The following is a 15,899-nucleotide window of genomic DNA, read 5'->3' on the forward strand; positions in this document are numbered from 1 at the left end:
AAGAAGAAGAAGAAGAAGAAGAAGAAGAAGAAGAAGAAGAAGAAGAAGAAGAATGCTTTTGCTTGTAATAATCAACCTGTAATCAATATAAGCGTAGGCTAAGCTCCCTGAAACTTCACTAATCACAAACATATTATACACCTTCATGCTTGCAAATTTATCGTGATGTACGGGAATTATAACATAATATTATCATGTTAGCATTTAATCCATAAAAAAGATATTAAATTATGCTTCCGCTCAGAAGTGCAAAGATAATGCATGTGACAAGAAACAAACAAAAACAACTCCTCTTTGTCACCGTGCCCGCGATCATTTCTTCTACCTCCTTTTCCCCTTTTCCTACCAGCTCCTCATCCTCAGTCCGTACTTTTGTTCTGCCTGCGTCCTCGGTTCCTCCTTTTACAAACAGCAGACACATATAGACAGCAGCTGGAGCAGCGTAAAGGATATTATTTCCGTCGCAATCACCACTACCTCTCCTGCCTACAGTTACCACCATCTACACCACTAGTACCACTACTACTAAGTATACTACCTCTTGGACATGGAAGATGTTTGCTAACAATCAAAGTCAGAAACCTGTAATTTCTATATATAAACGAAATAAAACGGCACAAAAAATTGGGATACTTTCTTTGGTCAACACCGGTACCAGCCACGTCCAAACGGAAGTTACTCATTCCTGTCACCCAAATAATGTCAGTGTTGTGATGTCTCCTACCTGGGCCTGTCCCTTCCTCCACCATCTGAGTTTTAGACTTTGTATTGACGCTATTCGCTTCAAGTGGATTTTGTATACCGGTTTCTATGGGATATGTGCTTTGAGCATGGTAGCAATCGGTGGTAAGATATCTAGATCAGACCAAGATATATAGATCTAGATTCTAGATCTATAATCTAGATCTAGAATCTAATTCTAATTGAGTGAGGTCCACATAAAATTTTGGAGTTCGCTTGGCAAAAAGTTCAGACACCCCGTGAAGGACTGTGAAGTGGAGGAGACGGTAAGACACTGGATCTATCTATAGATTTATACGACTACAGTACAGACATTTGACAGACCCAGATGAAATAGCTCTAGATTCTAGATCTAGATCTAGATCTAGATCTAGATCTAGATCTAGATCTAGATCTAGATCTAGATCTAGATCTAGATCTAGATCTAGATCTAGATCTAGATCTAGATCTAGATCTAGATCTAGATCTAGATCTAGATCTAGATCTAGATCTAGATCTAGATCTAGATCTAGATCTAGATCTAGATCTAGATCTAGTTGTTACATGGTCAATGATTTTGAGAGTCTTTTTGTTCCTGTTTAGTGTAAGAATTTTATTGGCCACCTCTGCCTCTAGTCTAATTAATATGGCACTAATATAATATGATAGCGTCAATTTCCACCGAGTGACGCGATGGCAATTGACAAAAATTGACTTTTTGTCAATTGCCACTGAGTGAAGCGGTGTCAAGTCTGAAACAACACTAGATTAGGTCTATCTTTAGCATAATGTGTGTCTAATAGGTCAATTTGTTCTCAACTAATTTCATTTCATTGGATGAGCATCTTGTCTAGAGCTACGGTACCAACTTGGCATGTTTTCAATGAGACGTAGGCCTAGATTTAGGCTAGCCTTAGCCTACACTTTGGTGTAGAACCAACACAGGCAATTCTAGAAGTAGAAGGTCACAAACGCACACAAACTCTTGTCAAGCAGAAAAGACACACACACAATGACATACACAAACACACACAAACACAGAGGGACAGAGACGCAAAAGAGCTCCAATTTACTCGGTGGCAATTGACAAAAAGTCAATTTTTGTCAATTGCCACCGCGCCACTCGGTGACGGTGGCAATTGACACTACCATATGGCCACCCCGGGTGAGAATAGCGCAGGCGAGTCTTTTGGCTATATCTCACCCGGTGGGCGCTCACCGTTATAGCCTAGGCCAACCAGTGAAGCGTTCACCCTGAACCACAGAATTCTACACTGTGATAATACAGAATTATAGAATTCTGTGCTGTGAACAAACGTTCTAGATCTATTACTACTGTTCTTTTAGTTTAGCCTAAAAAACTAAAAGCGTGCAATTTTGTCTGTGGGCAGTGGAGAGAGAGAAAGAGACAGGGAGGAGTAGCGCGAGAACTTTCGGGCAAAACAAAATGGTGACCCGCATAGTTCGGCTCGATTTGGAAGTTAAATAGCCGTAGCATCTTTGTAGACAACCAAATTAATTTAGTTTTGTTTTTTAACATCATTTTTTAAACTTTGTTGTGGTCAATTTGATCGTCCACACCGATAGACAGTATTCAGAAAGAGAGAGAGAGAGGGGGAAGGAGTAGATCTTGCGAGAACTTCCGGGCAATACAAAATGGCGACCCGCGTAGTTCGGCTCGATTCGAAAAGTGAAATATAGCATCTTTGAAGACAATCAAATTAGCTTACTTTTGTGCTATAACGTAATTTTTTCTTGGCTTTTTATCAATTTGATCATCCACACCGATAGACAGTATTCCAAAATGAGGAAAAACAGGTCTTCTCACCTGGTGAGAATAGCTCGTCTCGATTTGATATAAAAGTGAAATAGCCATAGCAACTTTGTAGATGATCAAATTAGCTTACATGATATAAATTGTAGTGTATAAAATGCCATTTTTTCTAGTTCGTTTTTTCTAAATTTGCTTTTGTCTTTGATCATCCACACCGATAGACAGTATTCTGAAATTAGGAAAACAGGTCTTGTTTCACACCGGGTGAGAATAGCCAACGATGGCAAGTCTCACTCGGGGTGAGAGGTCGATCATATTTTTATTCTCACCCCAGGTGAGGATCTATAGCCACTTTTAATTTTATTACGAAGTGGCTGTTCGGACTCAATAAGTCAATAAGTCCGAACAGCCGCTGGAGGCTATTCGGACTTAAATTCCAGTGCACATGCGCAATCACCGGTTGTACCGTAAGCAAGGTCTAGACTCGAGTCCGAATAGTCTCCCATTGCTATCGGACTTTAAACTACTGGTAGGCTATTACACTGCGTTTGACGACTACAAAGGGATTGATGCATAAAATTCATGATCATAGTCAGTCCTTACAGCCCCCCCCCCCTCCCTTCTCTCTCTCTCTCTCTCTCTCTCTCTCACTCTCTCTCTCTCTCTCTCTCTCTCTCTCTCTCTCTCTCTCTCTCTCCCCCTCTCTCCCTCTCTCCCTCCCTCCCTTTCTTTAGACTCTCATGATCCCCCCCCCCCCTCTCTCTCTCTCACTCTCTTACTTAAATTCCTCTCTCTCTTTCTCTTCTTACTTAAATTCTCTCTCCATCTTACTTCCCCAGGCCTGTGCACCACCTTCACCCCCCCTTTTTTTGCATACAATTCATTGCGTACGCGCTCTAGAGTTTTAGTCCGAATAGCTGCGGGAGGCTGTTCGGACTCGAGTCCAAATAGCCGCGACCATTTTATTAATACACCGCTATTCTCACGCTATTGTGAGAATAGCGCAGGTGAGCCTTTTGGCTATCGGAGTGTCTACATACATGGTAACCAGGCACCTAACTTCAGTGCCTTAGAGACGTACACGGTAACCGGCAACCGGGCACGTAGTCTCAGTGTCACGTACACGATAACCGGGCATGTAGCCTCAATCTACGTACGGTAACTGGCAACCGGGCACATAGTCTCAGTGTCACGTACACAGTAACCAGGCTGTTCAGAACTCCAAGTTCAGTTTTTATCATCCCGTGCTGCCTTCATCCCCACCCCTCCTCCGACTGTACCTTTAAAAAAATAAATAATCCCCCCATTCCGGAGCCTGATACTTCGCAGGGCACAGACTTTGAATGAACTTTGGTGACCCCAGCCGGTACTCACAATGTGATGCGCACGCGCAGGTTCACTGACGTATCTTGAATAGAAGTCAAAATATTTGCAATTGAAGGAGGTGGGGGTAGCATGGTTGGCCACCAAAATTTTTGTAACTACACTATAGCTTGAGGTCCTTGAAAACTGAAAATATATTTTGTGCCATTAATCCTCGTTTTTCAGCAAAATTGACACAAAAAGTGTTTTTATATGGACATTCATAAAAAGGTGTTATAATGAGCCAAAACACAAACATTTGATAAAAATTGCCAAACTGGAGGAAAAATGCCTGTTTCTTCGATTTCATTTCATTATTTTGATGAGCTCCTGATTTCACCACGATGCCTCACATATAAAAGCAGTGTTTACTCAACTGGGTCATAGTCTCGAGTGTCATAGTTGATGATTTGGAGGCATCATGGCTCAGTTCTTTTTCAGCCCTCCAATCTTTTAATTTATCCACTGACCAATCTTAAATCGCCCTACTAAAGATGGTGTGATTAAACCTCCTAGAGGTTGGAGTTAAAGCTTTGCAGTTGAAATGATGGCTTCGGTGGTATAGTGGTTAGGCCATCAGGCTCATTACCAAAAAGTCACGGAAATGAAAGTCTGTGTCAGGGTCCTGACATTTTGTCGTTAGGGAAGACTCTCTCCATGAATTTTGCTCACTTCTCCCAGATGGGAATGGGTACCCGGCTATCTTTAACAGCGAAAGGTCTTAATGTTGTCAGTTTTAAAAATTATCAGTTGCTGTTGTGTTGTGTTCTACTTAAAATAGGCCACTCGCACTGTCTTGGGAATATATTTCTTGAGTGTTCTTCTTGGGTCTGCTTGGGTAAATTTAGTTTTGTGTACTTTATAAAAGAGCAAGAGTGTGTGCCAATAGAAATTATGTCTTTCTTGGTAATACTGCACTGTTGCAAATCTGCAGCAGAAGACAATTTGTATGTCCTGTCATGTTATGTCTTACTGTAAATAAGATGCATGCAACAAAATGAAATACGACAAATTTACTCCATTCAATTAGATTGGCGCTGAGGAAATACTCCACATGTGGAAGTGATGTGTGTACCACTGGCTGCTCTCACAGTTTGGGAAAGTAACAAAGGCGGACATGTCAGTGACACAAGCTCAGCACAGCAATAGCAACCCTGCCTGGAAGAAATGCAACTTCTGCAGAGATGTTTACATTTTCAAATCCCCTCGTGACTTCAATCAGCACTTGCGGGATTTCCATTGCTCCAAAGAAGGTGGATCGTATGTGTGCCGTTACGGCATGAATGGTGTTTGCCCATCTCTTCCTTTGGAAGGTGTGAGTGACAGGGATTATGATGACCATGTAGTCAGGGACCATGTGCATACTAATTATGGTGAGTACCATTGCGCTATTGGTGTACCTGGTAGGACCTTATAAGATTTTCACACTACTGTATTTTTGTCAAAAGGCTATCATCAGAGCATAACATGGAATGCCTATACTATGAAAACTTGTGATTTATTTAATTTCCATCTTCGCTTCACTACTGCACATGCCTCGTTCTGAACGAAGAGAGTTCCTCATCATCTCTGTCCACTTCCCGTTATAATAATTCTATTTTTAGGCTACTATGTGTGATAATTGCACCTGATAGTGTCAAGGGGACAAAGCGTGGTGTGTAGTCTACATATATATATAGATTATTATTATAATAATAAATAATTACTAAACAGTCGAGACAGCTGATACGTAGTGTCCTTACATTTGTTCAGTCTCAGTTGTACTTTCTTGTGTGTTGCTTTATCTTTATGACCAGATTACTTGTGGATTTGTCAATGGATAAAGCCATTTAGATCATTCCTCTTTCTGTTAATAGTGCAGTGAATCAGAGTGCCTGTCAGTGGTCTCAGTAGTACCTTTAAGTTTACATTGATTAGTAAATGGCTTGATTAGGGCAGGCCTTGTCAATGGATGAAGCAATTTTTTTCTATGATATAATGTACAATTTTACCCTATTTTTGTCTCATATTAGTGGACAACTGTGGATTAAAATGAAAGACTGTGATCTGAGATGTCTTGAGCACTGGAATTTTTCATAGCTCATGTAGGGTGCATACACGGGTGTAGCAGTGAAGGGGATGATGTATATTTTAGCACAATATGGAATGCTTATATACAGCTCATTTAACTAGCAAAAATCGTGAAGGGTTGGGGGGGGGGGGAGTGGTCATTTATTGATTGTCTTAAAGTCAGGTGGCTGTTACAGCAGGCTTGATTGTTTATATTTAATTCAGTTTGTGATTTAACATTAGGTTTCTGTTATGAGGCCTATACATTACAGTTTCAGTTTTTTCCTCAATGAATAAAAGCAAAAAAGCTTGTTTTTGAAGATAAAAGGAAAATGTTCCTTGTGGAGGTGAGAAAGTTCTTCTCTTTTTGTGTCACTTTGAATTTTGGGAAGAGCTGAGTGGGTCAATAAATGAAAGTCCTGAATGCTGTTCAAAGAAGAGAGAGGAGGAAAGCACTTACAGAACAATGTAGTTTTTCTTCTTTCAACTGAGAAAAGAAGTAGAGGTAGTATTGTTGGAATAAAGATTTAGATTTTGTTTTGAAAAATCTAAAGTAGAAATGAGCTCAAAGGAGGATTTCAAGTTAATAAACCTGCATGAGAAGACTGAGACTCAATACACATGTTAACTGATGTGTGGCCTTTGAAAAGCAGGTTCAGTTGTAGAAAGAGCAGTCAAATGGAAGATGTCATTTTTTAGAGAAAAAATCCTGCATTAAAAAAAAAAAGATGCAAATATTCAGTAGGAGAAATAGTTTTTCCTCCTACTTCTTTTAGCCTCAGGAGATAAAGTTTTTGAACTAGGATGTATTTTAGAATGATTTTACAAATTCATTCTTAAAATTCGAAGCTTCCCTAGAACAAACTGAAACTTATTGACATTATTTAATCTCATCAAAGTGATTTGGCCCGAAAAGCTTGACAATCTGTAGAAAACACACAGTGAAATACAATGTTCAGTAGACATAGGGGCCCAGATAGAGTCCTTACTTTTATTTCATTTATAAGTTAATAACAAGATATTTTCCGTTGATGTAGGTGGAGCACGTAGCAAGCAGCTGGAGCGTCTCAGCCAGGAACAATCACAGTATGAACCCCAAGTGTCGGGGAACTCTGACCCCAACATTGTGCAGGACCAGTATAAGTGGACCATCCACAACTCCACTGTCAACATGCCGGCGTTGCTCAATGACCCGAGGCTGGTCAAGCGAGAGACAGATTTCTTCACCAAGACATGGGGTCAATCATTTGAGAAGGTGGAGATTCTCCCCTCGCCATACGTCCCAGAAATTGGCCCGGAGCATTTTGAGAAATACTTTAGGAAAACGTCTGCGGTAAGGATTATTTTTATTTTTTAAATATACACACTTAATATGAGATTTGCTGAAACATACTAAAATTCTGGATCAGCTCTATTGCTATGTCCTCGGTGAGACACATTGTGTGTTTAGTTGGGCTTTATCCTCAACCAGAAAGGAAGTCAGTTATGTTTCTAAACCCCATGGTACTCTTACTCTAATTCTTGATGTTGACTGTCTACGTGAGAAAGGAAAATTATAGAATGTTCATTTTTTTAAAGTGAAGCTCATGAGTTTTTTCGGTTTTTGTTTTAATGCTTCAACAATAGCCGTAGCCAGTTTTTATTGTTTAGTAGGCATTCTTTCCGAACATCAGATCTTAGTGTTTATGTGTGTTGCATCTGTCTACATTTTGTGACACATGCACAAGTGGCTTATACTTACTGGGTATCAGAAAGGCATTGAGGGCAAGGAAAGGATACATGTTGTGACTGTATTCTGTTGTGTTTCCTTGCACAAGATTAATCTGTACTGTGAGTAAACAACTTTGCAGTCTGTTTTGAAGATGTTGTGGCACTCACAGTTCTGCTCTTTGATAGAAAATTTTTTTTTTTTTTACCTTCCTTTTCAGAGATTAAAGAAACACTCAAGGAATAAGACGAGCCTTACAAGTGCTCAATCTGGCGGGAGAGAAACCATCCACTCACACCATCTCAAGCAGTTAGGTTGGTTTTCTGGAGTGTTGTGATTTTTTATGCATGTGTTAAATTGTATTAAACCTGAGCTTGTCATTCGTATGCTGTTTCTGTCTTCTACAAAACGGCTATAATGAGGGGCTCCTTGAGTCCCTTGTTTATGAAAAATAATTCTGGTGCATACAAGTATTCCCCGGGGTTTTTTTTTACTGGAAAAAAAAAATGGTCAGAGTGTTTTAGGTTTGTTTTCTTTTCATTATTGTTTTGGTTTACAACATCGCGTGCATAATCCTTAACCCTTCCAGCCCTAGCCATTTTGTGCATTCCCTAACCCCAGTCCCTACCTATACAGCAGTATTTCAGAGAAGAGGCATGCTTTCTAAAAAGTGATGTAGTATCTTTGTTATGAGGTTTAGATAATAACATGTAACAATGTTGAAATGTAAATCAACCAGTATGTATTATGAAAATTAAAGTTAAATTAGTTCACTGATTTAAAAAAACGTGCAAAGTCTGTACTCTCCAAAACTGAGAATATACGCTCTTGGGACGGTGGGAGGTACAAGCGCTGCTGAAAATATAAGCGCATGGGGCAGGAATGATTGAAATATAATTTCTTTTTCCCCCCATTGTTTTGATGACTACTTTAAAAAATTGAATGTTTTTTGCCTTGTAATGTTGCTTTTAAAAGTCTTTATTTTGTTTAATTTATTAAATAAAAAAAAAATCTCATTGAGCAATAAGAAATAATTGGCACAATAAGGCATGTGTATACTTTTTTATAAGGAAAAAGCAAGGGGATGATGGACAAAAATAAATAAATAAAATCAACAAGTTGTATCCTCCAATGTTCCCGTGATAAAATGCAGACTAGGAAAATGAGGGGCAAACAAAATACAAAAAAAATTGGACTTGCTCCTAACATGTTACATGTGTTGTGCATACTGTCCTCAAATAACCATGAAGACAAAGCTTGACAAGTGTGCCACCTGTTACATCTGGCCTCAGAGGAGCCTTGTGATAGATGACACCAGCTGTTGCCGGTGAACTGATAGTGACAGGTCTAACCAGTTCCTTTTTTAGGTGGAGAGGAGTCACACTGACTCTGTTTGAGTCTTGTTATTTATCTTGCCATCACATGTACATTGTACACCTAGGCGAGGGAGTGAGTCTGGTGTTTGTCTTGCTCTTTCCCACTTACAAACATTTGTGTATTTTAAAAAGATACTCAAAATATGGCAAACTCTTTTTTACCATAAATTGGTCTCATTGTCCATAGCAGAAGCCAGAGTCATCTGAATCCTGGTTTCCTCCATCTCTTTGTAAGAAATATTCTCCTTTTCAGATGCACTGGTCATCGTCAGGCATTGATGCACAAACTATTATTATTACTGTGGTCTTATGAAAATGAGGATGAATAAAAAGGAACAAAATAGAAAAAGAAAAATAATAGATGGTTTTTTCCCAAGGTTTGTCAGAACCAGCAATATTGCTCAGTACAAGGCAGCTTGTATTTTGTTCAGTCAATACACCCATACTGTACTATGACAATTAAATAATAATGCGTCCATCATGAAATGATAATTCCCTTTAACAACCAAGAGGGAAGAGAAGTTATAGACTTTGCCAGCTACCGCAGTACTATAGTCTCAGGGGAACACTGGTTGGAATGAGGGTCTGCTTACCTTGCTCTTTGAAAAATTTTCAGTTTATTGTTCACAGCAGTACTTGGCCCTAGAAGTTTTTTCTGGGACTTTAAAAATCAGTTTTGTCCTCTGCTTTAGAGTTTATGAAATACAGAGGTTTCTATGAAAGGAAGTCCCACTTTGAAATGTAACTTATTATCTTATTGAGTTTTGTTTTAATAATTTTTTTTGGTCTCTCTCCAGAGCAAAGCCGGGCAGAATTAGATCAAATTAAGGTTTGTATAGGATATGCCTGCTCTCAGTGCATTTTCACCTCATTTGTGTCCAAAGTTGGGAAAAGAAAAATATTTATTTTAGAGAATGTACACAAAGTTACGGCTGTTCTCTAAGAATATTTTGTTTGTTACTGTCTCAGGTGTCTCTTAGTGCATTGTATGGTTGATGGGTGCTGTGATGTGGTCTGCTCTTTTTTTTGTGACTCTTATTGTAATCTGTTTTTAGCAAAATGTCATTGGTATGGCATTGGCTAGCTATATTTGTTGTTCAGCTCTCTCTGATTTCAGCCTGTCTTTTTGTCTGTTTCTCTTCGGATTTCTGTCTCTGTAGGGCCATTATGAACAATTTGCTTTAGAAGTAATTGTCATGTGTGGGCTAAATGTTTTGTTTGTATACAGTATTTACACAAGTATTTGTTCTAAATAATTTTCGAAAGAATTTGTTTGCAAAATAGTTTGAGAAATGTGAAAAACTGTACTGAAGATACTAACCACTAAGTTGTGTGAGAGTCTATATATGTGTGTGTGTGTGTGTCTGTATGAGTGTGTTTTGTGTTCATAGATGAGGACATGTACATTCATACCTACACATGATTTATGTTTGTTTGTGTTTATGGATGGGAGCATTTATGTGTACACATGAATGATGCATGTGCTTGAATGTGAAGGCTGCGCTGTATAATGTGTGTGACCACATGCGTGTTGGACATAGCTAGAGTTGAGGTTCCAGTTGAGGAACTCTTTTGTAACACCTCTAATCTTCGGCACTTATATGATCTAAATGTGTTGCAAGTGTTGTAAAACACTTGCTTAAACATAAGAAACTCTGATTGAAACATAAATAACTCTCACAAAAACTAAAGGATTTTGTCTTGTCATAGAGTTAATTTATTCTGTTATATTATAGCTTGCCTTATTTCTTCTTGTATTCTTATCCCCAGTTGTTCATGTCAGCTCATTTTAGCCTAGAAAACCCTGATGTGTTCAACACTGTGTTCCCCTGGACTCAGATTGAAGAGTCGAAATCCTCACAACAGCAAGGTCAGAAGCAGTCATCAAAATTACTCCAGGAAAAAGTGAGTACCCTGTTGTGGTCATGTGATTGGGTCATAACTCATGGGGCTCAGGTTGCTGTTGTTGTTTTTGTTGCTGATGTATTTTTTGTTGTTGATGTTGTTATCAATGGGTTGTTTTTTTTGGGGGGGTGGGGTCACTTGTATTTTAGATGCTTGAGTTCCTAGTCTTTTTGAATGATGATGAAAACTTGGAGGCTCTGTGTGCAGGTTGCGCTAACCAAAGACAATGTACTGTTGAAACTGAAGATCTGCCCTTTTTAGATTGGTTGGATATGAAGGGGGATATTTTGATGAATTGATTGGACATTAATACGTATATATTGTATTTGAAAGCTTATTAACCAACTGCCTTTAGATGCAGTTTGTTTTATTTCCTGGGGTCTGTGGCGTTGCAATAAAGTGCTTCGCCTCTGCATGCAAAAGACATGAGTTTGATTTCTGTGTAGAAAGGGTTTAAAAAAAAATTTAATAAGAGTATGTCCGTCTGTCTGCTTCAGTGTTGTGATGGCCCTGACAGGCAGGTGTGAAGCAGCTTTTTGTAGTTTTTTTCCCAGCTGTAGCCCTCATTACTTCCTGAATTTTGTCAGTATGGAATGCCCAGACTCTGTGCTTCCTGTGTGATGGGTCATTTCCTCCTTTATGTGGACGGCATCAACTTTTCTCTTTTCTGTACTAATAGGTATTTTATTCCACCGCAACACAATTTAGATCATTTAGGAGTATGAGCTGCTTGTGAGGGCCAGGCCTTCCTGAAAGGGATACAACGTCCTCACAGAAAGACGGAGATGCTCGATAAAAATTCACCCCCCATAACAATCAAACTCACATCGTCTACATGTGACAGTGACGCACCTTACCATTACACCACAGACGTTGGTTTTGTTTGGGGCCCTTTCGATCAAGTTCCTTAATCCAAGATTTTGCCTTGGAAATACTGCGTTTTGTGGTGTTGAAATGGGGGACGAAACATAGGTCGAATTTCTTGGAATATAGACTGGTTGTGATAACAGTATTCTTCTCCTAAATGAAGGAAATTATATTTTTGCCAGCTGGGGTTTTGCAGTTTTTTGTGTGTTTAAAAAAAAAAAAAGAAAAGCTCCCAAGTTGAATGTTTGTAATTCTTAAAAATCTTTGCAGCTGAGCCATTACCTGGACATTGTGGAAGTGCGAATTGCACGACAGATCTCCCAGAAGTCGGAGGCATTCTTCCATGCTATGACATCACATGATGAGCTGCAGGAGAAGCTCACTCACACAGTACAATGTATCAAGAGACTCAGGTGGGTGTCCCTCACATGTGATTGGCTGTATTTGCCAAGACATGAGATGCTTGTGTGTTGGGATGAACGGTTTGTTCCTTGCGCTGTTGGGACATGATTGGTGGATAACTTTATCTTTTTTTTCTCCATATGTTTCACCACCCTGATTCCAGATATGGGCTGGAGGGTTGTTGTGTACCTAGTCTTCTCGGAGAACAATGGGAGGCTTGGAGGTTTGGTACATGCGTTGGTCTTTTGCACTTTTTAGATGGGTCAGAAGTTGAATGTTTAAAGCTGAGTAGCCATATCAGGGCCACGTTTGTGGGCAGAGTTCTGAATAATTCTTCTGCCAGTGTAAAAGAATAAGAATAACTGATCATTAAATGATATCTATCCACGTGCTGTACGTTAATGCTTTGTCTTTTTTTGAAACAGACGTTTAGATCACATGCATGAAACTTCAGATTGAGTTGAAAGAAGTACATAATTGTGATATCCGTAATGTGTGGGTCAGTTTTCCTCTTTTTGTTATTCTCCTTATCAAGCATTTTTTCAACCAAACTCTTTTATTATTTTTAAAATTTATTATAGTAGAGGGTTTTACGGCGCTCGCAACTGCATCAGGTCATATGTGCGCCAAAACTCTTTTTGGTATGATCAGCGGTGATTGATTGCAACTTTAAGTACACATTTTTTTTTGTGCCTGTGTTTTTGACTTGCTGTTTGTATAATATTTTGTTTGATTTTTTTTCCAGGGAATGCATGAATACGTTAGATGAAAAAATGGCGAAAGAGTCTTTACGCGTCATGAAGCTTTCTCGAGCTAGAGCAAACTACATGGCACTTTTTAACAAGGTTGGTTTTTATGTAATATAATTTTTTTTACCTAGCCTGAAAAATTTGGTTTATGGTACTGCTTTTCATAATTATCCCTCTCACTTCCTTGGATAGGATAAGACTGTCTCGAGTTTGATTAGAGTTGGGGGGGGGGGGGGTTGTGTAAATGATTTGCCTTGAGTCACTGCAGGGACTTCAGTAGTCCAATGATTATCGATGATGGGTTCTGGAATAGTGTCAAGCAAAGCAGTCATTGTAATTTTAATATTTTTAGGTTGGCAGAGGAGGTATCACTTATGAGGATCCATGAGCTTTACACATTTGCTCTAGCTTGAAGACAAGGTGCCTCTCTAAGATGATCAGCAATGACATTCTATTGTTTGAAGTTATTAACTCATGTCCTGCGTCTGTGCTGAGATGCAAATCTTATCAGCAACCGATTACGTCGAACTTTCCGGGCTGGCCGCCGGGGTCACTCAGTGTGTACTGTTGGTGTACAGCGCGAGCGCCGGGAAACTTGTGTTTTCGCCATGAATACCGTGGGAGTGTGTTAATCAATGATGAAAATAATGCTCTATCTTTCATAGCTTTCTATTATAAAGTGTTACGAACACATGAATAACCCCCTCTCACAAGCTGATAAGACATTACGAGTAGTTACGCCCATTCGAATAACCTTTCTGGACACTTTTGTTGTTATGAATGACCTGAGGTTTGAAAGGGGATAATATAGGTCAATTTCCGAATGTTTTGCACTCAAATTGTTCTTTGTACCTGCACAATGGTATTCAAAACTATCAAACGAGCTTATTTTTTTATCAGTTAATATCATTTCATACAAAATCAAGCTCATTTGAAAGATTTTGTATAGAAAAATGGAAGTCTTGTTTCCTGACCATCCTTTCGAGCTCCTCATGTGTAAGTGGGTCAATTTCTTCTATAATTTCATTGGATGAACATCTAGAGATAGCAACTTGGCATGTTTTGAATAAGACGAATGCCTCGATTACGAATCAACGCAAGTGGTTTTAGAAGAAGGCCACAAACACACACAAACTCAAGCGGACTGACGCACACACACTTGACCTGCGTGAATGGGGATCCGACTCGGGACCCGAATTTCACGTAAGATGATGCGCGGTGCGCGTGCGCTGAGCCAGGGGCTACACTGATTCGGGACCAGAACGTAGGCGAGGTGCCGAAATAGGCTTATCGAGCGACATAAACCCGGCCCCCGCAGGACGAGGGTTAATGGTGCTTGTTATCATGTTATTGTTTTCCATCCAACATTTTGCCACACGAAGTATCCAAATTGCCCTCACTCTCCTTTTCTTCTTTCAGAAAAATTTATTTTTAAGAAGTCGTTACTTTTTTTCTCGCTATCGATAAATCTACTTTACTGGTAATCTATCACTTTTGAGATTTTAGTGTTATCTTACTTCATTGCTGTATACTACAACTTTACAACAAGAATTCTACAATTTCTATTATTCGAAATACAGGACTTTTGAATTTTTGTTAGTCGTCCTTAATTGTAGGTGCTTGTTGCTATTGAATACTGTCAAACCTACACTAATGGCCACCTGTCCAAGACAATCACCTGTACAAACAGCCCCTTGCCACTCCCCCCCCATGTTTTTTTTCTGTATTAAAATGACAGTGTTCAAGACGTCCACTTGTCAAAGACAGCCACTTTTCTCCCTAGCAGTGAGTGGCCGTCTTGGATAATATTGACTGTATTTTTAAAAGATAGTTGTATATGTGAGGCAGCGTGGTAAATCCAGGCGCTCGTCAAAATACAGGAATTTTAGAAACAGGCATTTTCCTGACATTTTGGAAATTTTTATCGAATTTTTATATTTTGGCTCAACTTCTTTTACGTCCGCATAAAAATACATTTCCCTGTGAATTATACTAAAACACATTGATTAAAGGCACAAAATATGTAATTTTTCAGTTTTCAAGGACTCTTTAGCTATTGGATTTACCAAACTTTGGCGGCCATTTTCTCACTAATTTCATCACTGAAACCAGGCAACCTTACTTCCTTCTATCGGAAATATCTTGAGTTCTATTCGAAACAGATGGATATTTATTTCATTGGAAGCAAGGCAAATAAATCAGCTTTCAAATGATACTAATAACTCTACATGCCGAAAAACTGACGAGCGCCTGATTCCATCGCGTCGAGACACATATGGTCATGAGCTTTGAATTAAAGCAAAATAAGCTTTTTAAAATTTATGCAGACCACCACTGCTATAATTTAGTATGTTTTGTCCTAGGAGCAGCAAAGCTCTGTTTTGTTTTAAATTTAGGATGGAATTCTCCTGATGAGCGCAAGACAGTCTGCTAATTTGTTATACATGGAAGGACAAAAGTCAATGTTCTTTCTGTTTGTCTCTGCAGCTGAAAATCATGGCTTCCATTCATGAAACTCAACCTACCATCCAGCGTCTGCTGTCAAATAACGAGTTCATCGGAGCTCTGGATTTGATCTCCACATCCCAGGATGTTCTCAACAAAGATCTGGCTGGTATTCACAGCTTTAGGTAAACTTGTATGTAGTTCTCTTTTGTTTTAGCAGAATGTGGTTCTTTTTATTGTGGAAGATTTACTCTCTATTATACACAATGTAGGTCATTTTGGAGGCAGAGCGTTAGGCCCATTGTCAGAGCACTGGACTTGACTGGAAATATTCTGGGAAAGACGAAAAAAAAACTATATTGTTTTTGTCAGAATCTGACCCTTTATTTGGCAAATCAAGTTCATAACCCAATTTGTCTCTGTGGATGATGGAGAATTTGTTGAGGATGAAAAGTACTCAGGGTACTTTTGATGAGGGGATAGAGACTTTATTTTTCTGAGTTAACCCTAATTTGTAAGAGCTTCTTTTCACTTATATGTAT

At 39.1% G+C, this 15,899-nt stretch overlaps 1 protein-coding gene across 2 annotated transcripts in view; it reads left to right on the top strand.

Moving 5' to 3' along the window:
• Window positions 1-695: 695 nt before the first annotated feature.
• Window positions 696-15,899, top strand: part of LOC101861147 (vacuolar protein sorting-associated protein 54) — a 37,024-nt gene continuing 21,820 nt past the window's right edge. The window contains exons 1-9 of one of the 2 annotated variants that reach the window (XM_005105375.3): window positions 696-1,007; window positions 4,887-5,229; window positions 6,943-7,238; window positions 7,834-7,927; window positions 9,787-9,818; window positions 10,760-10,894; window positions 12,032-12,174; window positions 12,909-13,008; window positions 15,400-15,542. In XM_005105375.3, coding sequence (XP_005105432.1) covers window positions 4,974-5,229; window positions 6,943-7,238; window positions 7,834-7,927; window positions 9,787-9,818; window positions 10,760-10,894; window positions 12,032-12,174; window positions 12,909-13,008; window positions 15,400-15,542 — 1,199 coding nt within the window. In that variant the 5' untranslated portion in view covers window positions 696-1,007; window positions 4,887-4,973. The remainder of the gene's footprint in view (window positions 1,008-4,886; window positions 5,230-6,942; window positions 7,239-7,833; window positions 7,928-9,786; window positions 9,819-10,759; window positions 10,895-12,031; window positions 12,175-12,908; window positions 13,009-15,399; window positions 15,543-15,899) is intronic. The other variant, XM_005105376.3, reaches the window with a different exon arrangement.

This window comes from Aplysia californica, unplaced genomic scaffold (genome assembly GCF_000002075.1).
Source record: "Aplysia californica isolate F4 #8 unplaced genomic scaffold, AplCal3.0 scaffold00468, whole genome shotgun sequence".
In the NCBI taxonomy this organism is placed as follows: domain Eukaryota; kingdom Metazoa; phylum Mollusca; class Gastropoda; order Aplysiida; family Aplysiidae; genus Aplysia; species Aplysia californica.